This window comes from Lampetra planeri, chromosome 39 (genome assembly GCF_965212315.1).
Source record: "Lampetra planeri chromosome 39, kcLamPlan1.2.h2, whole genome shotgun sequence".
NCBI classification, from domain to species: domain Eukaryota; kingdom Metazoa; phylum Chordata; class Hyperoartia; order Petromyzontiformes; family Petromyzontidae; genus Lampetra; species Lampetra planeri.
In genome coordinates this window covers 6,611,190-6,637,820 of record NC_136145.1, presented here as the reverse complement: position 1 = coordinate 6,637,820, position 26,631 = coordinate 6,611,190, and the positions used below count along the sequence as shown (strand labels likewise).

The following is a 26,631-nucleotide window of genomic DNA, read 5'->3' as shown; positions in this document are numbered from 1 at the left end:
TTCACTCGGAACCTACCCCCTCTCATCAGATCTCAGAAGCTAAGTAGGTTTGAGCCTGGATAATAGCGCTTCCACGGGTGACTACCACCATGCATGTTCAGTTGTTATCGGCAGTGTGGCGAAGTGGCGCACAGCAGAGGGCAGTGCATAAAAATCCATTGTACACTTTCTTCCCGCTATAGCCAACCCGCACTCACCAGCGTGGTGAAGTATGGTCAAATAATCTCCATGACCTACGCGGCGTGGTAAGGCCCTCGTTCAGCAGCGGATTGACAAAAGGGTTATACTTTTTCATGAATCCATGAACTCTTTTGATTTGAAGCTTTCGTGACTGCAGGAATCCATACTCGTTAGTTCTTTCGGTAAAGTTCACGTAGATAGAAAAAATTCTAAAATAAATCACGACTATTCGGTCGCAACACAAGCATCCGTCATCAGGTGATCTGCAGTTGTGGCTTTATATAGACACGGAGGGGCCATAACAGCAGATCATTATTTCTCACCTGGTGACGGACGCTTGTGTTGCGACCGAAACGTCGTGTGCTTTTATTATTTTTTCTATCTACGTGACTTTACCGAAAGAACCAGAGAGTATGAACTCTTTTTATTTGTGCTTTTTGTTAATACAGACACTGGAGTTAATTGCCAATATGTGGTCTTAATTTTGCCACAACTTCTGTATTTTGAAACCACAACATTCCACACATCATACAGTGCTGCACATGCTATTACCCTGCAGTCACTTTGTGTGAGGCAGTGGTTGGTGTGAGGAGTGGTGGCTGAGCAGTTAGCACATTGCGCTACGGCATCAATGACCTGAGTTTGATTTCAGCTGTGGTAAACATCGGTGACAAGTAGTATCGAAACTTGTCTAGGGCCTCCTCCAGGTCAACTCGGCGTTAAATTAAATCTGATATGATGTCAAAACCATGAGTACTTGTGGAGAAAAAGGTGGCCAGGCATACATCTGACCGGTGATTCCCATGTGTGCCGTGCTGGCCTTAATAGTTGCACGCTAACAATTCTCTCCCCAACAATCTATGTGGTTAAATGAGGGATCTTTGTCTGTGTAGCAGTGATATGGTGGTTTACACACTGTGCTGTGCTCCGAGTGACCCGAGTTTGATTCCTGACCATGAATAACATCAGTGACCAGTGGTTTCAGAACCTGTCCTGGGTCTCCCATAGATCAGCTCAGCCTTAAGAACATGTGGCAGTATTAAAACTAGGTGGCTGAGCATGGCGCTTATCATACACTGTCCAGGTCGTCTCTGCACCTCTTACCTTTTTCATTGAAGTCACCTCCTACAGTGCTGTAAATGCCCTTTGCTCTCATGCAGTATTTCGGTAATTATTACTTTATGATAACACGATCGTAGGAGATCACGGTGGCGTGGGGAGTTTTTCATCCTGAAGTGGATTGACAAAGACTGATGATGATTACGATGAAGAGCACTCAGAATCAACAGTCTGGAGGCTAATGTAGTGTGTTTGCGTGCAGTATCCAGTCCCAAACATTTATATCTACAAAAAAACACAGCTAAGATGAAAACAAGAGTTTCATCAAATAGAGCATGTGATGTCAAACATTGCCAAGTTAAACATGCCAAATGTGGGGCTTGTTGGCACACAGCAAGTGAACTCACAGCCGGTGCTTACTTAATCATCACTGTTTTGTTCTGCCTCCTTATCACAGTTTAAGCTGCGACGGCGAGTTTCAATGTGCTGGTTAACAGTGAGCGAAGCGTTGGCAAGTGTGGCCATTGAGTAAAGAACATGGGAGTATTTCTGTCCCTACGTTGTCTGTGAGGGCTGGTTGGCTGAGGTGCCAAGGGACCATCCGAAGTCTGAGACCAGGAAAAGTGCCGGGCTAAGACAATCTCCCAAGCGAAGTGAAGAGGGAGGGTGGCATCTGTGTGCAGACTGCCCTACATGACATCATCACAACGGTCTGGACAACAAGGACGGGTTCCACAAGATTGGAAGGATGCCCTGGTGATCCCCCTGTTTAAGAAGGGGGACGCACTGATTGTAACAACTATAGGGGCATCTCTCTTCTCTGTGTGCCGAGAAAGGTCCTGACAAGGATTATTCAAAATCACCTTGCCAGGCACACTGAGGAGAGACTTGTGGAGCCCCAATGTGGTTTCAGACCAGGGCGGTCCTGCGTGGATGCCTAATTCTCTGCTATAGATTTCCACGTGATAAGCCACTTGGTTGAGCTATCATTTGTGTCCAGGTCGCTTCTGAAAAATGTCCGAGTAGTTCAGTGGGCTTTGCCTGGTAAGATAAAAAAAAAATAGTATTTTTTTGTGATTTGCTTACCTTTCCTATACTTTGCACTCCTATCGTGTTTTTGTATTATTTGTTGTCATCTTTCTGACCCGCCCCCTAATGGAGATCTGCGAAAAAGAGCTTTATAGCTCATCAGATTCCTCCAGTCGAAATTAAGATTCTGATGATTTTGATAACTGGAAGGGCCCTGCACACCAGATCCCCCGTGGAGCCCATAGCCCCGCAAACATTCGCCCCTCCAATTGCTTTCACTAAATCACTCTTTATAAGCAGATGGGCGTAGCTCGGGCGATGGGAGCACTTGACCCCCCCCCCCGTACACCCTGACGCTCACTCCCCTCGGCATCCAAATTCACCGAGCAATGCGAAAAGGATCCGCGACTTCACCGCAAAACGTCAGAGGCTGAGCGATTGCAGGTGCCCTCTCCTGTCAATGTTGCGGGCGCCGCTCTTTACGTCCTGTGATACCCCTCGCAAGCCTCGCGTTTACGAGTACGTACCTACTCTGGCAAAGGGGTTGCAGGGGACGGTGGGAGATTTGTTTTCAAGACGTGCATCTCTCCGCAGCTCGGGCAGGATCCTTTGCAACGTTAAATTGGCTTCCGTTTCAGAATGTTGTTCCGAGAGCGGGTCTTTCACCTTGCAGCCAAGAGAATGGCAGTTCTGTCTCTTATAGAGTAACCAGACAGCAGACTTAACGGTCCAGTCTCGGATGGGGTCTGTAGATGATGAAGCAAGGTGAGCCGCACTTCCATTTGGATAAATCCCCACATCTGCTTTCAATTACCGTTGAGCCACACATCACAGATAAATACAATGCACAAAATTATCACATTTTTTGAGCTGGCAAAGCCTCATGCCCTGTTTGGTAATAGCCTTGAAAGATGAAATTGCAAAACTACCTATTAAATCACTTCAGTGGCCATCTCTCGCCCAACATTCGATGGTACCTCATCCACAATTTTATCACGATTCTGACGTTGTTGTCGTGTCCTCAGATGAAGAATCAATGCGGATCTCGTACGGAGCAGTGCAACTACCACATTTAAAATTGCGGTCACGTTTGTTGGATTTCCTATGTTTGGTTTCTAATGTTGTGGTGTAATTGGAGTCAGCGGTGCTGGCTTACTAGATAACCAGGATGCGCGCGCGTGCAATGGCGGAGCCATGATTTTCAGGTAGGGGGAGGCAACCCCTCCAGCAATGAAAAATGATAGGAGTTGTTTGTAAGTAAGGACTTGTCCCTTGCTTTTTATTCGACGCGTGTGCGGCGATGGCGCAGCCATCGACCGAGGGTCGAATTCGAACCGTGTGTGATCGGCATCGCGCTCGCTGAAGGTGAATGCCTTCAGGGAAGTCGTGTACTGTATACGCAACTGCGCTCAATTCTGAGTCACTTATAACTGCTTTGCCGTTACTTATTTCCAATTATGGACTCAGACTATTGTCCTGTCATCTCATAGAGTCCCTGGCACATAATATGCTATACAGTGGCAGTGGGGGTCGCAAAATGCCGATTTATTACTAATAAACCCCAATGATCCGATCAAAATTAGGGATTTCGATCGGATCATTGGGGGGGCACGTGCCACCCCACCCCCCCACTGGCTCCGCCAGTGCGCGCGTGTGTGTAGCGACCCAAGTTCGATTCCCGCTCACGGCCAACACCAGTGACGATTATTTAAACCGGTGCTGGGCCTCCCGTAGGTCGACTCCACCTAAAATGAGTATCTGGTGCGATGTGTAAAAATCGCCACTGGGGAGACAAAGGCGGCCGGGCGTGGTGCTGGCCACACACCCTCTCGTGTGCTGTGCCGGCCTTCATAGGTGCTCGCTAACAGCACTTGCCCCAACAGTCTGTTAAAGCTATACGGGGGATCTTTGTTTTTGTGTGTCTTAATAACATGTTATGGGGAGCGGGAGAACAGTGGTTAGTGCACTGCGCCATGAACCCGGCGACCCAAGTTCTATTCCTGCTCACGGCCAACATCAGTGATGAATATCTGAACCGGTCCTTCTCTCCTGGGTCAAGTCAGCCTTGTATTTGTAACGAGTGTCGAGTGTAAGCATCAACCGCAAAGGCGGCTGGCCATGTGGTGCCGGACACACCGCCCCCCTCGTGTGCCATTTGCGAAATGTCATCGGTGGTTTACGGCCTTAGTAGTTGCTCGCCAAAATCACTTTCCCAACCGTAGTTCACACACTGTGCTAGAGCAATTCTGGTGACCTGACTTCGATTCGATGGATAACAAGATTGCTGGCCAATGGTATCTGCACCAGTTGGTAGCTGACCCTCCCCTTGGAGCCTTGGTAGCATCGCTTGATCCCAACCGCTGATGTCGGCAACACGGAGGGAGATTCCTTGGTCTCCGTGTGTTTGTCTCGGTAACAACTAAGCGGACGGGCGGTGGAGATGGATGGCCGTTCGTCTGGCAGTCGGACACGCGGACATGCGAGCCCTAGATAAATAAAACCCTTGGTAGGCGGGGGGGGGAGCTGGGGAAGCCATTAGAGCGCGACTAATTTTAGGGAGAACCCAGCCGCCCTGTGCCGCAGCGATAAACTAACGGCGCGCTGGAAAAGCTGCACGCAGCTGCGGAGAAGGCGGGAGTGAGGAGACTTTGTATGGAAGGCGTGAGTGCCGGGTCTGCGTACCACTTCACTCACGACACCATCTACCCCCCGTGCCCCCCTCCCCCTGTGTATTTTTAACCGACCAGGTGGCTCAACGGTAGAGCGAGCGGCTCACGACTTGAAGGTTGCGGGTGGTTGTGTGCGTTCACATCCTGGTTGGGGCGCGGAGGGGGATGGCAGGTGACTCGGCTCATCATCTCTCCAGGGTCTTTAAAATGGGTACCGCTTTGTAAGGAAGGCAACGGTAGGTTGTCCTATGGATCGACTTGTCCCTACCATAGAACTGTGGAATTTACAGCACTGGCTCAGGCCTGGAAATAGTAGAATCGCTGGATGGTAGGGATGCATCTCTACATCACTACTATTATTCATCCAGGGCTGATACATTTCTACCACTTATGGAAAATCAATAGTGGTCATCTTATGGATGTACTGGCTCTCCACCATGGGAATGTGGAATTTACACCACTGAAATAGGACTGTAAATGGAGATGAGCACCACCCCACGCTCATTTGAGAAGAAAGACTCGGTGACTTGGAATTGTTAGTGAGGAATATTCTCCGTGGCGATGCTAGGCACACACAAACCAAGAAAAGGCTGAGGGACCCCTAGTAGCTCTCGGGTCCCTGGATTAATGAAAAGCGTATTGATGCCACTAACCATTGAAATCCTAATAAATACAACAAGCTAATTAACATGAAATTCCAGTTCATCTCTTTCATCTATATCTGGCCTGCATCTCTTCATCTCACCGCATCTCTACTTTTGTCCACATTGCTCTCATCTATTACAATAGATGTTTACGTCTCTTCTTTTGTCATCTCACGAGCATTCGCATACACGAAAAAGGTAAATCATGGGCCAGCGCCAGCGATGAAAAAACCTCGCCCACGTTAAAACTGAAACGCGTTGCAGCCAGCGAAGCGCAGAGCGCGCGGGGGAAAATCTTCTCGCGTGTAACGGCTCCTGTCGCTGTTGCCGAACGCCCCTAAAATGTCTGCCCGTTCTGGTCAAGCCGTGTCAGCTATTTCTGGCGGCTGTGCTCCGTGCCAATCGCATCAAAGGCGCGGCGCGGGGAGATGTGAGCGAGAGCGATCGCTCCCCGCTATCGCCGCCTCCCTCTCGCGGGTCATCCGCCTCCCCCCGTAACGCCGATACCACCTTGTCCCTGCAGCAAAGACGACAAAGCTCCCCCCTATAGCCTGAACGGACTGTCGGGGCAAGTGCTGTTAGCGATCACCTATTAAGGGTGGCACGGCACACGAGGGGGTGGGTGGCCAGCACCACGCTCGGTCGCCTTTGTCTCCCCAGTGGCGATGTTTACACACCGCACCAGGTACTCATTTGAGGCTGAGTCGACCTCGGCGAGGCCCTTGGCCCGGTTCAGATAATCGTCACTGGTGTTGGCCGTGAGCGGGAATCGAACTCGGGCCGCCGGCTTCGTAGTGCAGCGTAGCGCCCCTGGCGACGCCACCGCTCACCACCACCACCAGCTGCCAGGTGGCTGGGTGGTAGAGTGCCAGCGGTCTCTCGCAATCGGAACGTGACCAGTTTCGAATCCTGGTTTGGGGTTAGGGGTTGGCTCGCCCCCATCGCCTCTCCGAGGTCGGTAGAATAAGTACCACTTTGGTGGGGAAGTCAACAGTGGTGGTCTTATGGATGGACTCGTCTCTGTGATAGTTATACGTGGGGGGGGGGGAGGTTGCCACTGGTTCAGGGCTGTAAACATGAGACGAACACTGTCTCAATGCTCATTTGATCAGGGAATAAACGCGCCGACGTTTGACTCCCACTACCCGCAGTACCCCGCAGGCTTGCGATTGCTCGGTGGGGTTGGTGGATCGCGATGAGATATTTGTCTTCGTCATCGCAGACTTCTTCGTCGTTATGCAGAGGCAACAAAATGGAAAGTCTCCTGCTGGACTTGGAACGGGAGCTGGGAGTCGACGGAACGGACGGCAGCCGAGGAGAAGGAGCAAACTCTCGGCTCTAGTGGCCAGTAGGTAGCAGTGGAGCCAGGGTCGGCCCGACCATATTGGCGGACTAGGCGGTCAACTAGGGCACCAAGTGAAGTCGGGTGCCAAATTCGAGAGAAAAAATACAAATGAAAAAAATACAATCATCACCATGATCTCCAACATCGTGTGCACTGCGCATCCTACAGCATCGGCAGCAAGGTGCCCAGTAGGTAGCAGTGGAGCAAGTAGGCTGCTCACCTGCCTGTCTTTGTGTGCTTCGAGTGAAATGCCCTCTTTTGCGTGGGTATTTCGGGTTAGTTTGGTCTCATTCCACGCGCAAAAAATAGCCACAACAGGAATGAGCCGACCACCCCAAGATCAATATCATCCAAACAGCCCGTCCTGAAGAAATATTAGTTGGTGATGCTTCTGCTGCGGCGTTGGCAGCGGTGCACAAGCACACACAACATACAAAAAAACTCCCACGCATTCGTCAATAACACCGTGGGCCTTACAAGGAAACATATCTAATATGCGAAGGTGAATTTTTTGGGCACAATGGCCCTTCTTCATAGCACGTGAAAAGTGCCCCGACACTGATGAGGCTTCTTGGTTCTTCCGGTAAAGTCACGTAGAAATAATAAAATAATAAAAATTAAACATAATAAAATAATTCTCACGACGTTTCGGCCACAACGCAAGCAGCTTGCGTTGTGGCCGAAACGTCGTGAGAATTATTTGCGTTGTGGCCGAAACGTCGTGAGAATTATTTTATTATGTTTTATTTTTATTATTTTATTATTTCCCTTCTACGTGACTTTACCGAAAGAACCAAGAAGATGAGTCCCTGCAGTCACGAAAGCTTTAAATCGAAATTTAAACAGTTGAGGCTATTCTTGGTAAATAGTGTGCAATACTACGGCTACGTACAGTGTGTAACAGGGTTATTTAACACGTAGATGGTAATGTTTCGTGATAAGGCCCATTAGAATACAATGTTACAAAAGATCCTCTTCTTGATCTTATGAAATAGACTGAGAGACTATTCTCTGATGGGATCTCTAAGACAATTATACGAACAAATCCTTCTTCGATGTGGGTCTGCTAGACAATCGAAAAAACAGTGATGTTTTGTCTGATAACAAAAAACAAATAAGGGGGCGATGTCTCCTTCATATATCCAGCTCTTCACGTGAGAAATCAAGTATTCTATTGTGCAACCCATCAGCCGCGTGGCTTTGTGAGAGCAATGAGATTTCAGCGGCATTCTTTCAAGACTCTACCAGTTTCGACATTCAGCAGAGTCATACTTGCATGAATCAATGCTGGTTAACTGCCAATCGCCCAGGCAAGGGCCATCCCGTTATGTTATGATGTCCTGGCTGTATCTGGTATTGTAACCGGACAATAGACTGACAAATTGCTCTTTGATGATGTCTATAGCCAATAGACGCCACCACAGACCAGTCTATCAGCAAGCGCTACTTAATTATAATACAGATAAGAGAGACAAATCCACTGGTCATCCATTCTTCTTCCTTCTGCTGGAATCAAAGCGAGCGATTGCGGGCTGCTTTGTGCGGTTTCCAAGCTTGCCACGTGGAGCTTACGTGAATAATAAAGCAACAAAGTTAAAATCAGTGGAGGCATCGGACAAAAGAACCTCCGTGTCCCATAGTTATTTATAGCGGGACCAGGTGGCCAACTACCCAAGTGGTCCGCACCAAAGTCTGATAGCCTCCAGTCAGTGGCTCCCTTGGCCGCCCAGTCATTTGTATCGGTCAATGGTCAACTCTGTTTTGGATGTTAAAGATTATTCTATAATAATATTTAGTTCTCCAGGGAAGCCAGTACTCTTTATCAGGAGGGTCCTGCATTGGGTTTTATTTTTGTTTTAAGACGTTTTCAGCCAATGATTGATGAGCATTTATTGTATAGGTAGGAGCAAACTTGAGCACCCGGAAAAAAAATCCCACGCGCGTGATGGGGCAACACTCTATCCCCATACAGATGGAAACAGATGGCGATTAGTCCACTTTCTATTCTGCCTTGTGACGAGCGAGCCAGGGTTACGGCAACCTTTTGACGCCCACAGGAAGGGAGCCATGCATAGCCACGACCAACCCAGCTCATCGCCGCAATGAAACCAAGGCCTTCAATTATAGCGGGTTGAGTTGATGATCGAGCCTAACTCGCGAACCATAGAAGGGGAACCCCGCTTCTGTGTCGCGGCTCCAGTCAGGAATGGAACCCCTCCTTTACTGTGCACTTCGGCATCTGTGCCGTGAGCACCTGGTGCGGTGTGTCAAATATCAGCACTGGGGAGATAAAGGTGGCTGGGCATGGTGCTGCCCATACCACCCCTCCGTGCGCTGTGCCGGCCTTTGCAGGTGCCAAGCCCGACAGCACTTGCCCCAACAAAGACGGTCACGGCATCGCGTGCTTTCGGATGTGCTTCCGTGGCCACCTGGAACGCTCTTCCTTCTGATATTAGGAAGCCACTGGAGCTATGCACTTTTTAATCGAGATTGAAAACGAATGTCTTTAAAACTGCCTTTTTTGTTGAGTTTGCTGTCCTTCTCCCGCACCTCTGATGAGTACGTTCGGCTACATACGGTGTGAAAGAATTTTTCGATTTGAAGCTTTCGTGACTGCAGGGATTCATCTTCTTGGTTCTTTCGGTAAAGTCACGTAGAAGGGAAATAATAAAATAATAAATAATGGAAATTAATTTTATTATATTATTACTAGCAGAAGTACCCGGCGTTGCCCGGGTGAAAAATATATTTCTTAATAACCTAACATATATACACAGATGGCCTGCTACCCCTGCCCCCCCCCCTCCCCCCCAGCCACGATCTCCTCGGCCGCTGTGCATTAATATCTACGGCCTATAGTGGTAGCATCTAGCAAATGTATAGTAGTAATCACTGCACGCATCGGGGTGGGGGGGACATCACGCAGTGAAGAATTTACCTGAGCGTTTAGTGTATTTTTAAAGCATTTTTAACGCAAAATAAAATGTTCCCCTCACTACCAACTATTAGTCTTTTATCAACGGGACACTTTTTTACTGATTGGCCGTGTCGGGTGGTGGAGGGTTACAACACATTAATAAATAAGGCGATCTAAACCCAATAACGTTGCTTATGAATAATGGTCGCGAAAGCCTACGTGTTACAAATTGACTAACTTTACTTAATAACCAGGCTACAGTCTACATTATAGACTGCCAGTACACCCACCCAGCTTAATAACCAGGCTACAGTCTACATTATAGACTGGCAGTACGCTCACCCAGCTTAATAACCAGGCTACAGTCTACATTATAGACTGGCAGTACACTCACCCAATTTAATAAGCAGGCTACAGTCTACATTATAGACTGGCAGTACGCTCACCCAGCTTAATGACTATTTGTACAGTCAACATTTAAACAATCGATTCTTGGCGCGTCGGGTTTAAAAGTAATTAGACAGTTGTTTTTTCATTGGTATGTAATGTTTGAAAGTTTTCATAAGATTTTAAATGTATTTTCCCCCCGGGCAACGCTGGGTATATCGAGTTTATACCACAAAGTCGTCGCTTGACACGGGTGGGGTGTCGAGGCCTAGTACCGTGCAGAGCCTCCGGCCTCGCCTAAATTGCCCACCCGGCTGAGGCTGGGTACGGGTGCCGTTCCCCCCCCCCCCGCGCTACAATAATACTGTGTAATCGCTATAATTTTATTATCTACCGACCCTATAATAGTAATTGCACACATTGGGGTGGGAGGGGAGTGAAGAGGACGTGAAACTTTGATGAATTTACCTCAGAGTCGCGTGTTAATGCGTGCGCATATTTTTAACGGGAATTAAAAATGGCGTCCACCCCGCAGCGAATGCGTCGCTACCCGTTGCCGGGGGCAACCGCCGTCCAATGAAACTGCGTATGGTCCGGCGACACACAGACACACACACAGACAGACAGATTTGCGATTTTATATATATAGATAATAAATGTTTTATTATATTAATATATTATCATAGTATTTTGTTATATTATTTTATTATATTGTTTTATATTATTATATTATTTTATTATGGTTTATTTATTTTATTTTATTATTTCCCTTCTACGTGACTTTACCGAAAGAATCAAGAAGGTGCGAAAGAAGTTCAACATACATCCTTGAAGACTCTCCCCTTTCCTCAGCCCCCCCCCCCACCGTGCTTTTTAATGTCCTCTTTACATTTATTCCTCTTTGAAAGAATGCTGTCAACTTGGTCACAATGACTGCACAAAAGCATAACATTAATCGTAGATTTTTCCCCTTCTTTGGATGAATTATAGCTCAGAGAATTGTCAATTCAATATCGGGGCATGTGGGAATGTGGAAGTGACCCCTGGTGTGGTCGCTTGTAGAGATCTCAAAGAAGCTCCGTGATTTCCCCTTCCTCGAGCCGTTTTCTGACACGGGGTTGATGCATTTTTCTTACTTGGATATTTCTGAATAGGCATTTCGCTCGAATCACGTGACTGGAATTGAAGCTTTCGTGACTGCAAGGATTCATATTCTTAGGTTTTTTCGGTAAAGTCACGTAGGTAAAAAATTAAAATTAATAAAAGTAAAATAAAAATAAAATAAAAATCACGACGTTTCGGAGGCAACACACGCTTCCGTCTTCAGGTGGGACCGGAAAAAACCTAAGAACGTGACTGGAAATCTAAAATTGGGGGAAAAGCCAACTTTCTTATTTTCTGAACTAACCTCTTGCTGAATGCGGTGGTTACACGCTTTACATTCCAGCACTTTGAAGGGTGGGCAAGTTTCTTAAATCCTCCTCCCTCTTTCTGCTCGGATGCCCCACAATTAGTCGATCAGCAGGTCGTGTGCGGTGTGGTAAAGTGTGGGTGCCCGCAACTTTTTATCTGACCAGCATGGAAGAGTAGGCCAAGATACCCTCTGTTGGGCCTCTCTAGAACACTCTCCATCGTGGAGGCGCTTCCGTCAGCAGAGTGTTGTGAGCGAGCAATTTTCAGGGCTGCAACTTGACCTTAAAACTTTCGTGACTGTAGGAATTCATATTCTTGGTTCTTTCGACAAAGTCACGTAGATAGAAAACAAAAAAATATACGTAATAAAATAAAATACATTTGAATAAAAAATGTAAAAAAAATCAAATTAACTGTAATTTTCAATGTATTATTTGTATTCATTTTTATTTAAATTTTATTATTTTTCTTCTTTTTTTCTATCTACGTCACTTTACCGAAAGAACCAAGAATATGCAACTTTACCGTTTTATATATATTTTAATCGCGTCTCTGTGTCTCCATTTCTCATGCACACTTTGCCTGACTGCAGTCGGAGTGCTGTGTGATTTATGAAGCAGCGGGACAGGATCCGAGGGCAGGGGGACAGACTCAACAAAGCTCTTTTTTACCCATCTTTGAGCCGCGGAGATGATGCAACGCTCGCGCCTACCCCACTGCGCATCCATCTCGTGCCCGGAATCGCGCAGCGCTTCATGAAACGTCGGAGGAAGTCTGGTGGAGAAATTCTGCGGCTCGGGTTCCCCTTCTGTAGAGAGAAACACCGCTAACCCGCCGCCATCCTCGGCCACACGCATGGCGATTTATCAAAACGTAGCGCGTTTGTGGGGAAGTTCGCTGTCTAGCTTCGGGGCCAGAGAGACATTTGACAACGCTGGTCCACATTGCAGGGCGGTTTCCCAGGACCGAATACGGCAAGATTGTTGCGCTGTGACCTCATCATTATTTTGCGAGCCGTGCCGTGCAAGTCCCCTTTGGACGTAGCGTCTCCCATAAAAGGTTATTACCGCACCGAGTTTTTTTTTGACCATGACCAAATCGTCCACCGTGCGCCCAACTTCAGCAAATCTCGGAATCTAAGCGGGGTTGAACCTCGGTAGTGCTCGGATGGGTGATCGCCATGCATATTAAAAATAACGAAACTTTAAGCAGGTGCTGTAGGCTGCTGTGACTACGTGGCGGGCAGCAGAGGGCAATGTAACAAAATCCATTGTACCGTACTGTCCTCTGATGTCTATACTGCCCGCTTTCACCAACCTGCACCGGCCAGTGTGGTGTCGTATGGCCAAATAATCCCGCATGACTTGCCGCAGCAGCAGCGGGGAGGCGAGTGGACACCAAAGGAGCGGGGAGCACACCCTCATTCAGCAGTGGATTGACAAAAGGGCCGTACGTGGCACACGGTATGGCATTGTGATTCACGGTGAGTCGTGGCTTTGTTTGGAGGCATGGGGCTCCTTCAGCGACATTCAACACGGCCATAGGTAATGTCAAACTGTGAGGGTCATGGAAGTTTTTGTTCCATTAAGCAGTAATTTCCATTAGAGAGGGGGTTTGCGAAAACGGGGTGAAGAGATGTTTTGCTATTGCCTCCATGGCACAGTATTTTCATGTGAAAGAGTAGAGTTGCCTACTTGAGTATTCAGAGGCGGGTGTTTGAGGCAAGAATAATTATTTCTCGGGTCAGATAGCTGGACTTGAACAAAGCGGCGAGGAAGTAAACTTCTGCCCTTTGAGTCCATGGCCCATGTGGCGGATGGCAGGAATTTCATGCAGGATAGAATGGGATAAGCGAGTTGTCGGTTGAGAAGAGTACGTGCCAAAAGTGGTGATGTGATCCGGAAGAAAAGCTTTCATAGAGTGGGACATGTGCGAGCAGGGTGGAGGAGGGGGACGGCAGGTGACCGAGACGGGCAGTGGATTGGCTCCCAGAGGCTCGCTTATCAAGGGGAAGGCCGAAAGCCAGATGGTTGCGATGAGACGACACTAAGAGCGGTCCACGAAGGATACGTCAACGTGCGTAACAACAGAGAGACTTAACCTGGAAGTGAGATGTTAATGCGGAAGGAAAGGGGGAGCCCGTGACGAGATGTGGCGGTGGTGGCATCTTCGGCGTTGGCCGTGATGACCCCTCGACCTCGAAGCGTTCGTCAAGCCGCGTGGATCGACGGCAGGGCGCCCGTGGCGTGGTCCTAAAAGTCGAGAGTTCAAATGGAATGTGGCCACCGATGCCGTGCACGAGGCGACGGGCTGAAACTCACGGCTAGCCACGCATGAATCACGAACTCACCACTCGTGGCCACTCTCCATAGGCAGACAAAAATAAACATTTCCTGTAACCTTTGCAGAGCTCAGGAGTAAAGTACTTTTCTTTCATAGCCATTAAAATCCCACCGCAGGGCAAGGGCTCCTCCCCCCCCCATTCACCGACGTCTTCCACTCTCTTCGCGATCTCTTTACAATGAACGTGCAAAATGTTGGGCCAACGTTGGCACGTCGTTGGAACGTCGTTGGAACGTATGGACCAACGTTAGACCAACGTTGTGCCACAACGTTGCACTATTACAGCGTTGCTACTACCTCCATAAAGTATGCTCCTCAAAATCGTCTAATCTCATCCCACGATCTAATTTTCTGTCTGCCTCTCTTTTTCTTTTCCTCCACCGGCCTCCTGTTCTGTTGTTAATCTAGCCCGTCTGTTATCTGATGTTTCGAGCGAAATTTCACGCCAAACTCACTTCTTTACTTTGTTATTCACATCTATGCTGGGTTTTTTTAATTCTCCAAAGCTTATTTTATCGATATGTCCCCTCCTCATTATGTGCAATACAACTTGTGACTTTCTTACTTTTAACTCGGGAACAGTTTTGTGGCATGTAGGTTTTTATTCACAAGCCACACACCGAGACGAACACTACACACCACACTAGGTCCTCATTTGAGGCGGAGTCGACCAAGGGGAGACCCAGGACCGATTCAGATAATAGTCACTGGTGAGCAGGAATCGAACCCTGGTCTCACTGGGTTCGTAGCGCAGCACGCTCGCCACTACACGACTGCTCCCCACACTACACTGCAACAACAACAACCGCCATTCGCTACTAAGTGGCGGTGACGTCACCACGACGCTTGTGCCACGCCATGTGCACCTTGAGGCCACGTGAAGTGTCGAACGCCCGCTGGCAGGAGGTCACGGGGCAGACCCAGCAGGTGCCACGGGTCGACTGACTGAGATGACCGAGATGACTGGCTGATGCACCACCTGTGCCCCCTACTGTACCAACTTGCTGTGCTTTAGCCACCCGGCGCTCCGCTCGTTGTTGTGAGCGTCGCTCCTCCGCCCTCCGTTGTTGTTGGAGGGCGACTGCCTCCAACTGCCCAGTAGTAGCGTCCTTCACGAGCCTCTTCCACAGAGGCCGATCTTGACACCGCTGGTACCAGTCATCCTAAAGGTCGCGAGTTCAAATGGAATGTGGCCATCGACGCGGTGCGCACACACAAAGACAAAGATCCCCCGTATAGCCTTAACAGACTGTAGGGGCAAGTGCTGTTAGCGAGCACCTATGAAGGCCGCAACGGTACACGAGGGGGTGGGTGGCCAGCACCACGCCCGACCGCCTTTGTCTCCCTAGTGGCGATGTTTACACACCGCACCAGGTACTCATTTTTAGGCTGAGTCGACCTAGGGGAGGCCCGGGACCGGTTCAGATAATCGTCACTGGTGTTGGCCGTGAGCGGGAATGGAACTCGGGTCGCCGGGTTCATAGCGCAGCGCGCTAACCGCTACACTACCGCTCCCCGCACACACACACACGTGCACACACTTGATGGAGCGTAAACGCCTGTCTGGAAAGGGTGCGTGGTTACAGCTTTCCCTTGTCTGCCCCGGGCCTCTTTCCCGTAAGTAGCTCGAACTCCGCGCTGCACTCGCTACAGGGAAGAGGGGGGAAAAAAAGCCACGGACGCTAGCGAGCGGTGTGAGCGTGGGAACAAAATGGCACCAGACTTGCACATGGAGGCAAGGAGAGAGAGAGAGGGAGTCTGTGTAGGACTGTGGCAACAAAAAAATAGTAGGAACGATTTCTAGAAGGAATTAGTGTAAAATAAACGAGCCATTTTGCTTTTTTGCATTGAATCAAGTCCCATATTTTGCTTGTATTTTTTTTTTATAATCGAGTGCTCTTGCCAATAACATCTGGTAATCGTGCAGCTTTTGTTTAACAAGCCCGACTGCCGATGATGAGACCCAGAAGGTCAAAACCCGTACGGGGTTTTCTCGCTTAAACAAACGCAGCTGCATATCATTGGTCTGATAAGCCGATGGACTAATTTTTTTATTTATTTTATGAGAGCGAGATTTTTAAACGTAAAAGAGAGTGTGTTTACCGCACGCAGTCACGTGTAAAAGCGGTCTGTTTCTCATTACCGTGCTGACATGCATGCCACAGCTGTGGATAGATCACGGCTCGCGACGGTGATGATGGTGATGCGTGCCATGCCACGTTGGTGCCAATCGGCTTTAAAATTCCAAAGCCGGCAGCAGAAACACTAATTACGGAGTATGGCTCATCGCACAATTCTGCTTAGAGGGGGTGGCGGGCACTGGATAGGGGTTAGATAAACGTCCCTTTCCTGAGTTTGTACAGACCCACCGATGACACACCTTTTAAATTCCATAAGCTGTGCAGAGTGGGTTTCAGTTACGGTCTGCGCTGCCGGCTGATCGCAAACAAGATTTCTCTTTGTCGTTTATGAGCCCTCTTAGTTATGGACGGATTGCTTATGTCGCGGGTGCCGTGAGAGATGGCAACGGCTTACGGGGGGAGGCCTTCATTTCAGCAGTGGATTGATCATTGGCTAATGATGATGATGAGCTCTTATTACACCTGGCAGGCAAAGTTATGTCGAAAAATGATTTCTATTGAAATTCCCTGAGCCTGTCGTGGAAATTCCATGTTCGCATGGCAGGAAACAAGTGTCTTTGTGTGGTGAACATTCTTGACTTTATTAACCCCTGAAGGATGATGGGCTGAGTGAACTCGTGACCTTTCCATCGTGAGTCAAGCATTCAAACCCGAGTGCCCAAGAGGGTTTCTATCGTAATGAATGGTTTACACCCTCCGTTTTTGTTTGAATCTACAGCTGGATGAAGGCCACCCCCACACCATGTCGTTCATGGGGTATTATTTACCATACTTCACCATCCTGGTCCGTGCAGGTTTGTGATTGGTGGTGTGGTGGGTGGTCGGGGGTCGGAGGGTTTGTCACTCAGGACCGATTCGATATCGCTCGCCCCTGATGTTAGCCGTGACCGGCGAACGAACTCTGCTTGCCGGGTTCACCGTGCGGTGTCGAGATCACGGACTTGACTGACCAGCCTCTGACGGCGTCTCTGGATGGTAGATTGACGGACCTTTACGAGGCGAGGGTCTTTGGTCGATATATTGACGGAGCCCCGTCTCTTTCGTAACATTACCTTAGTGGAACGTACCGCTTGTTTGCAAAGTGGTCCATTCCGCATTACCGTATCGTACTTCTTTGTGACGAGTGGTAATGTTGAGCTGCAAGGACCTCCCAACAGCTGACGTTTTCTTCGGTTAAGAACGAAACAAAACAAGCTTAGAGACCCACCTGCTATATCCCCTTACCCTCTCGGTCAAACACACTCACCGCCAAAGGCTGTTCGCTGTTCAGTGACTAACGCATTTGCCTGTTAGCGTGTTTCTCATAATAGACCAACAATGTAAATTCTTCCCATGGGATTGTTCAAACAAATGCCTGCGCTGATCCCGTTGGGCTTGGGAGAGTCGCTGCGGCTGGACCTGTGGCTGTCTTGGCCACCCATCGATTTTCTCGCGTGCGTGCCAGCTGGCCTGGACATGGGCCCTTCTCTCTCGCTCTGGCATTCTGGCCCTTGTTTGGGATCATTCGAAGGATTCGCGATGAAATGCCCAGAGGATTAAAGTCTCAGATTAAAGTTCGTAAGCATGGGCACTTGAGTACAGTACAAACGGTTGGAAAAGGGCAACCTGCCTGGCATGTGTAGGGGGGGGACGTGCCTTTCGCCAAGACTCAAAAGAGCCAAAGCGATTTCTCTGAGCCAGGAGTGGAAGTTCCTCATTGCTATGGTGGGGGCAATTCTAGCCACAGGGCAACCACTGTTCCCCGCGAAATGGTGTTCACTTTATGGACCCCCCCCCCCCTCCCAATGGGGTGATGATGGGATGAGACCAATCCCCCAACGGGGATTCGGGCTCGTAGCTTTCTGATATTGCAAACCGCTCGTCATCTCCCATTTTTCCTGTCTCGCAATGGGAACGGATTGCCAGTCCAACTGTTTTGGCCGTGAACTCCCGAGTGGTATTTTTGAGCGTGGCATTTTAAAGCGTCCATCTGCTGGAGGTGGCTGCATGGTGTAGGTAATCACTGCTAAGAACCTGGGTTGGCTTCTCAGCGCTCCCCCGTGATTAAACCAGTCACATGGGTGTAGCCAGTTGATGCTCCCAGCCCGGTCACAATGACTGCACAAAACACGTATAATCTTTTGTTTATGAATTTATTTGACTCATTTTAACTATGGGAATGTTAAACAGTGTTTGCTTTAACATACCCACATTCTTTGCAGGGCACATATATAGAGAGTGTGCCCCGAGTGAGGATAAAGCAGTCTTTCGAAGTGACTACAGACATAGTTACATGACATCAGGGTGGTGCACTGCTGGCTGCAGATATTCTGAATGGCAAATTTATTACATCACGGAATATAATTAGCAGAATTTTCTAAACCCGCCGCTAGGTGAAGGCCCTTCCCCAAGCCGTGTCGGTCATCGGAGGTTGTTTGACCGTATCGGTCGGTGTGGGTTAGTAAAGGGAGATGCTTAGAGGCATTTGGTCGCAGGACCATGTCAGATGTGACTTGACACTGAGGTTAGCCATGGCACGGAATCTAACGGAGGTGGCGGGCGACAACCGAACTGACTTGGTGTAATGATTTGGCTGGCTAGCGCTGTGGCACAGCGCACGACTAGCCAGACGCACGACCGTGACTCCCCAATGCCAGTCAGGGGTTGACTCATCCTGACATCATCATCATCAGCCCATCATCTATCCACTGCTGGATGAAGGCCTCCCCAAGCGGTCACACTCTCTCATGTTTGCGATGTAACTATCTACCAGTCAGCACGAGATGGTTTCATCGCTCCATCTCCCCTGTCGACGTCCGCTCGGACGCATTTCATTCCACGGCTGCAACTCCGTCATTATTCTTCACCATCGCCCTCATCACTGTGACTGATTTTCCTGCCCAAACCTGCTTACATTTCTTAACAGTTTGAATGAAATCGCTCACTTCGATGTTCAATAATCTGTGTGTTCCTCCTTCTTGTCTCTTCAGCATAATGGCAAGCATACTTCTCGACAAGCTTACATATTTCATAACAGATCGTGCACATTCCTACGGATTTGGAAGTAAACCTGTGGGGCTATCCTAACGGAAGACCGATATCTGTCATATGAATGTGGAATTGGCACCACTGGCATGGTCCTGCCAATGAAGATGGGCACCATCACCCCTGGCTCGATTTGGGCATGTGACATGAAAGCGCGCCATCTAGCGGACATACATTGTAAAGAGACCATCCTCGCCATTAATTTCGGCAATGCCCTTCAGCATTGTTTCAAGGAAGCCTGACACTGCTGATGAGAAACTGTCAAAACCATTCCGGAGTTTGCTAGCCCTTTAATCAATGCTACTGAAGTTAAACACTCCCAGAGAGTCCTGCGGCTGATGGCTTTTGCAAGATTTCCCCTTTTATCCGGAGAGACGGATATGTGAAGGAGACGTCGCTTATTTATTTTTGCCATCGAGTGGTGGGTGACAGTGCCGTTAAAAGCGATCTCGGAAGTGATGTTATCCTCCAGGGTTGTCTTCTTACACGGTACATTACACTGGCCATTGTATATGTACACGAACGGCCGCTTTGTCAATCCACTGCTGGATGAGTGCCTCTTTCCACGGCATTCGGGTCGTGACTGTTATTTGATGATACTCCACCACACCGGTCACCGTGGGTTGGTGGCGGAGTGTAGATGTGGGGAAGCGTGTGAGTACAGTACGACAACACGGTACTTTGAGCTTACCCTTAGCCGATCGTGTAATTATCCAAGAACCCTTCCCGTAGAGCCAGATAAATGGGACCCCCAAGGGCCAATTGCCACGGACGGCGAGAGATGTTCGGGCAAGCCGCGTAGCATCGCGGGAGAATTGCGCGGTAAGCCTTGGCGCGGACGCTTGCGGGGGGGACCTCACTGGCGAGATGTTTGCACGACTCACAAAGCCGCAAGGGTCGTGCTTCGCTTTTTAATCTTGCGACTCCAATTGTGTGTTCTTCAGCCGTCGCCCCGTCGATAGCGTCTGCGCCCAGAGTCTTTGAAAATCGCCGGGAAGCGGAGCGCACAGTCACAACAAGGAGATAAATGTAGCACGCGGCTGCCATTTCAGCTGCTAAATGTCACCGAGAAGCAGTTAGAATTAAGACGCCGCTCAATTATTCATGGGCCTTGTTGATGTTATCGCGGTGAAAATATACAGATAGGGATGGCGGGCTTGATCTATAGACGAGGAATTGTGCCTCTGTGTAGTGTGGGTGTTGTGCACGCTATTTTGGAAGCTGTATATTGGTCCTGTGTGTTGCAGCGTTATAAATATTGTCCGTAATGCAGCATCCATCATTAAATAATATTTTTAATTTTATTTGTAACTTTAAATTTTTTTTTATCGTGGCCCAACTTTATCCCAAGCACTCTTTCGGTGTCACGGAAAGGAATGGAGTATTTATTCGGAATTTTGCGTAGCTGTTAAAGCCCCTGCGTTAGAGATCAAATGACCTCCGGAAACGGATATCACAGAGCTACCCCTCGATTTCTCATTTAATGACATGAAAAAGAAGCTGGTTTTGCCCATTTTCAAAGTGAGTTTCCTCCTTGTATGTGTGGATGCCATATTGTTACTGTCTCACTAAATGCGTGGCGATATTACTCCTTGGAGTGCGTATGTGCGTGCACAGAATGTTTGGAATTTACTGGCGGGGGCGGGGGGGGGAAGGTTAAGCATCTTGGAAGTTGGGAACAGAATGTTACAGGATACCATTGGAGCTGTAATCAGGAATAGAAGCTTGCGATGGGTGGGATACGTTTGCAGGGTGGAATAGACAGGCATTGAAGTGGCATCAGAAGTCGGTGACCAAGGTGGAAAACTTGAAGCCAAATGACGATGGTGGTGATGGCGGTGGTGAACTTATAACTTCGTTCGCACCGTACGTAGGCAACCGTGCTAATCGGTGGTGGTGAGACTTCGAGCAAATCCGAAAGGTCGAGTGTTGACGGTGCAGCAGAAGGAAGGCCGTGATGCCGTGGTGTGGTAGTCTCGCTGGGCACTGGCCGTGATGACCTGTTGATGTCGTACCTGGTGTAGCCAAGCGGTGGCGGTGCTGTGGAAGTAGGCCTCGTCTCTCGGAGTGAAATTCCCAATCTCAGGTTGTCTCAGCCGATTGTGTCACCGGTGTCTATAAATAAGTACCCCTGTGGGGTGCAATACAACAGTGGTGGCCCAAAAGAGAATGTGGCCCCTGTGTTGCGAATCGCAACACTGCCTCATGGCCACTAAATGTAGAGAAGAGATAATGATGGTTTGTGACAAAACACTAGACACATTTTGGTTCTATGACAATGGTCATCATCATGATGGTGATGATCATTATTCTGATGATGTTTATACAGCTAATGATGGTGATGGTAAATTATGATAATGATGGTGATGTTAAATTATTATGATGATTATTACTGTTGATGCTTATACAGATAATGATGGTGACAATTATAAGTTAATGTTGCTGATAATGTGGATATGGATCATAAAAATAGAAACTAAACTATTTTTTATTTTACCAGGCAAGGCCCATTAAGCTCTCTCGTGTTTTTTTTCGGAAGTAACCTGGCTACCACAAATGATAGCTCAACAAAGTGGCTTATTAGGTGGAAATCTACAGCAGGTGAATATTCTAAACACACGTTGATTCTAAATGCGGAGGGAAAAACTGGAGGACCCAGAGAAAAATCCACACGATCATGGGGAGAGAGACACCGCAAACTCCAAATATACAGCAGGCGTCAGGGTCGGGATTGAACTCACGACCTCCTGTATACCAGGCGAGGTAGTTAACATCTCACCACCGTGTCACCCCATAACGATGACGACGATGAAGCCGATAAACGTTGCTGATTTGCGTCGTGTCATTGCTCTCAAGGCTCGGACCGCGCGACCTCCGCCAGGGCGAACAGCCGCCACGGCTCTCGGGGCTGGCGTGGCCGAACCGCCCGGAGCCGGCGCCGTCACCGCGAGGCCCCGTCCCCCCGGAGACGGAGCCGACGGCGCGCCCAGCGCCGCTCCGGCGCCGCCGGGCCCACGCCGGCGAGCGGCGACTCCGAGGCGACGCCTGACAAAAACGCCGCCGACGCCGCCGCAGGGGGAGAATGCGAGGAGGGCGCGTCGCGCGAACCTGACGGCGGAAGAAGCGAGCGATCGAGGAGCAGGCGGAGCAGTAGGGCGGAACCGCGCGACGAAACGGTCGTGGGGGGCGGCGCCGGCTGCGGCGGTGGCGGCGGCGGCGGTGGTTGCGCCGAGCAACCCGAAGCTACGTCCAGGCGGCCGCTCGTCGGTTTGGGGAGGGAGGCGCCCAAACGGAGGAGCCACGTGGAGGTGCGCCGGGAAGAGGGCGACGACGGCGGCCGTGGAGCCGTGGACGAGGAGAGCGGGGCGGAGAAGACGAGCAGCGGCGGAGACGGCGGCGGCGGCGGAGGAGGAGGTGGCGGCGGCGGAGGCGGCGGCGGCGGCGGCGGCGGAGGGAAACCGGAGAGCCGGTCGAGCAGCGGCGCAGGGGATGCCGGCGGCGGGGGCGGCTGCGGCAGCGCGGGCGGCGGGGCCGGCGGCGGTGTCGGCGGCGTCGGCGGGGGCACCGGGGGGAGCCCCGGCGGAGGGGGCGGGGAAGGGGGGCGCAGGAGGGGGTATCCCGGTGGGGGCCGCAGCTCGCGCAGCTCGGGGCGGAGGGGCCGGAGGGGGAAGAGGAAGTCGGCCGGCGGTGCCCACGGCAGGTTGCGATCATGAACGACCCCGGCCCCACTGCTGCCCACACAACAACGTTCACAACCACAGCACTCACACAGCCAGAGCCGCAGGTAAAGGTAAAGGGGCGGTGCTGCAATTGCTCGCTCGCGCCACTGCTAGCGGAAAGGGCCTCCACCAGAGGGAACTCTAGAGAGGCGCTCGAGAGGGCGTATTGGTCGATCTTTCCACGCTGGCGTCTCGGAAGAGGTGGGAATATGCGCACTTTACCCCACCCTCATTCGATCTACCGATCGACTAACTGTGGAGTTACTCATTATTACTGGTGGGTGGAGAGAGAGGCTAAGGAGGATTTAAGAAACTTGCACCGTTGTTGGAAGAGTAGCAAGTTTATTTACGTATTAATCACCTGGATAATCCCTTGAGATGGAGCATCTCATTTGCAACGGTGTCCACGTTGTCGATTGACACGCACTTAGCAAACGTGCAGTGACACGCATATAAACATCTCGAGCATGGTTTAAAAGCACGCTTGTGCGACGTACACAGTGCGTACAATTACGCCGAGCCAAGAACAGGAAGAGGACAGCCAGGGCAGAGCGCTTGAACATTACCACCGCCATCACACGCGCGTAAATATGTGGAGCGCACCGCCACGTCATAGAGGATACGCTCGCGCTGTGTAACAGTTGAAGTCGCAACCTTCCGATTGCGAGCCGAACCATCTGCCGTGGTATCACCTGGCTAAGACTATTGGTAATATGTAGTGATTATTCTTTGGTTCTTTCGGTAAAGTCACGTATAAAGATAAAATAATAAATTAAATAATAGCATACGACGTTTCGATTGCAACACAAGCAATCATCATCAGGTATAAATGAAATAGCAACAAAATTAAGATTGAATATGTAGTGACTGAATCAATTCTCTGAATATGTCATTATCATGTAGTGTATATAATTGCATCGTTGTGGCATATATATTGTATATCAGGGTTCTAAAATGGCACAGCGCTAGCGCGTGCACGCCTTTATTTCAGTATTTTGCGGTTCGAATCTGGCAGGCCGCCTTGGGTAATACTGCATGTGTATTAACCATTGGACGTTAAAGATCCCGTCACTTCATTGCAAAAGAGTAGGCCACTGAAGCTTTGTTTCATCGATGTCCAGTTGGGGTGGGTCAGCAAGTTATCACAACAGACAGTACAGAAAACGATAGTGCAAAAAGAGAGAAAAGGTAAGCAAGTCACTGAAGTAAATAAATGAAAATATATAAATTATCAAGTACAAATTTCACCAAGACAACATGCAGACCCTCATAAAATTGCACGGGTCGTCCAATGGAAACCACTTTTTGACTTCTCGGTGCTTATGAATCTCAAAAGGATAATGCAGAAGCTGCCAGCGCATGGAGTAAAACGTTGGACATCGCTCCAAACAACACGCGACACAACCTGAAAACAGCACAATACTACTTAAGCAGTAGTATTGTGCTTGTGAGTTTTTGCGTGTAAAATATGATATTAAAGATTTTAATATCAGCGTATGATAAAACACAGTAAACACATTCTTCCTGCTGCTCTGTCTCCTGTCATTGTAGAATGAGCCCTGGCTCCCACGACGATCTGGATGACAAATGTGGAGATACTGCAGAGGCCTCTGGGAGTTCCCAGAATGCATCAGCAGAGGGCAGCACCAGCAATGCGCCAGGAAGTCTGGAGGGGAATCAGAGAGCACTGAAGCGAAAGCCGCCAAGACCCCTTAAAACTCAGGTACCCCATGCGCAAAACTCGCCATCGTGTCGATCTAAAGGTTTTTTTATTTGATTCCTTTTTATCCTTTTCCCCAATTTTAAGATGAAGTATCCATTTAGAACTCCCCGCAGCAGAACGACTCACAACCTCCTCTTCCCTAAACCAAGGACCATGATGAACATGGGCACTGGCGGGCATTGTTTCTCCGTGGCAACCCCCACCATCTGGAATGTGGCCATAATCGTCGTTCCACTGCTGCTGCACATTCCCAGTAGCAGCGTTAAATTTACACCGACTTAATAGACACTTAAAGGCCCCCAGCTCTTTCGCCCGCCTTTTGAGTGACACTGAAATTGGCTCTGCGAGTCACGGTCATTTACGTCCGTGAAATATTGTGTGCGTTACAAATCGCATATTTATCATTATTAAACGGGTATCACAACTATTTCTGACATCCTTTCCCGTGACCTCAGGTCCACGGACTAGAAGGCAGCATTTTCCCATCTGCCTGGCCAAGGAGCTATATTCGCCACTTAATAGTCAACATAAATATTTTAAATTATAATATCTGGAATTTAGCCAAATGAAGTGGAGGGGAAAATTTAGTACAGTGATTTTTTTTGTGTGCAGTCATTGGTGACCAGTGCGGAGAGCATCAACTCACTACGCTTGAGAACGTAATTTAATCACAGCTGGCTGCCTCTGGGTTTGAAGCCAGAATCTCAGCAGTGCCAGCTCAAAGCTCTGACTGCTGAGTCACGCGGTCACCTCTACTGGGCTTCAGATTTGTTTTACAACGGCCGCTTTATCGCAGTGAGGCTCATAACTTTTGTTTCAGGGTCACAGGGCCAGCACCGCTGACATCCTGTGTTCAGATTGAGGCATTGGCTACTTGTGAGTAAACTGGGTTCTCAAGTGTAGTGAATTGATGGGTGTTGCGGGTTACCAATGGCTGCACAAAAACCCTTCGCGTAATATTTGTTTTCATTGAACGGGCAAAAAATGCAGTTTTAAGAATTAAAAAAAATAATTCAAGTTTGATAGACTGGCTGCCATGCAAGCATAAGATGTCGTCAGAAGGTATTTGAGGCAGTTCTGTAATATCAGCTTCTGCGGGGCCAGTCTCTAAAATGAGGTGATGTATTGCTATGTGAGAGTTCCTAATGGACACTTCATCTCATAACATGACTCAATCGTAATAAAACTGTGGGGAGGTGGTGAGTAAATATGAATATTTGTTTAAAGTAATGGATTTAAAGCCGGGATACGAACGACAAAATATAATTTCAGTGTAACGATGAGGCTCGTAGTGCTACTGCCCTGGATAGATGGAGGACTGTGGATTGAATGGGAATGCCATTCCCTCTGATGTCAGATCAGGCCTAGTCCTGAAGAGAGACTTCGGAAACAGAGGCCGCAACGGAGACCCAAACCCATCGCCTGCTCCTTCCGGCTCAAGCCTCTCACCGAGAAGGAGAGGTGAGTGCCAGGGTTGTATGTGCGTACCCCCCGACTTACGACGGCCTGACTTTCGACCCTCCGCTTTAACGACCTCTCTTATAGTAAGACCCCCACAGTCACGACCAAAACTCGACCCCCTTGACGACTCTTACCGACGCCGAGTCGATTGGTGACGAATCCGCACATTTTCATGTGCAGACTCGGCGCCATCAGGCGATGAGTCTGCTGCGTTTGTCACGCGCAGACAGTCTGCAGCTGCGCCTAGAGCGGACGCGTCTCTTTCGCAGTGCTCTTCACTTTTTTGTAAATTTCGAAAAATGTTTGCCTTTCGCTACGTCTGAGAAGAGGAAATGTGATGCACACGCAGAAAAGTACTTAAGGATTTTCCAATGTAAGTGTTTTTTTTATTTCGATTTAAAGCTTTCGTGACTGCAGGGATTCATCTTCTTGGTTCTTTCGGTAAAGTCACGTAGAAGGGAAGTAATAAAATAATAAAAATAAAACATAATAAAATATAATTTCATTCAGACGCTGTCTCCCCGACAGACCTGGTCTTCACCTGAGGACGGCTGCTTGCGTTGTGGCCGAAACGTCG

General features: G+C 49.1%; 2 protein-coding genes across 2 annotated transcripts in view; both read left to right on the top strand.

Annotated features, from left to right (window-relative positions):
- LOC144731553 (procathepsin L-like) overlaps positions 1-26,631 on the top strand; it is a 429,171-nt gene that overhangs the window by 237,800 nt on the left and 164,740 nt on the right. The window lies entirely within an intron of this gene.
- The window catches only part of LOC144731386 (uncharacterized), a 68,843-nt gene that overhangs the window by 21,622 nt on the left and 20,590 nt on the right, over positions 1-26,631 (top strand). Inside the window, exons 3-5 of the mRNA XM_078612403.1 lie at positions 22,008-22,851; positions 24,422-24,593; positions 25,951-26,054. Coding sequence (XP_078468529.1) covers positions 22,008-22,851; positions 24,422-24,593; positions 25,951-26,054 — 1,120 coding nt within the window. The remainder of the gene's footprint in view (positions 1-22,007; positions 22,852-24,421; positions 24,594-25,950; positions 26,055-26,631) is intronic.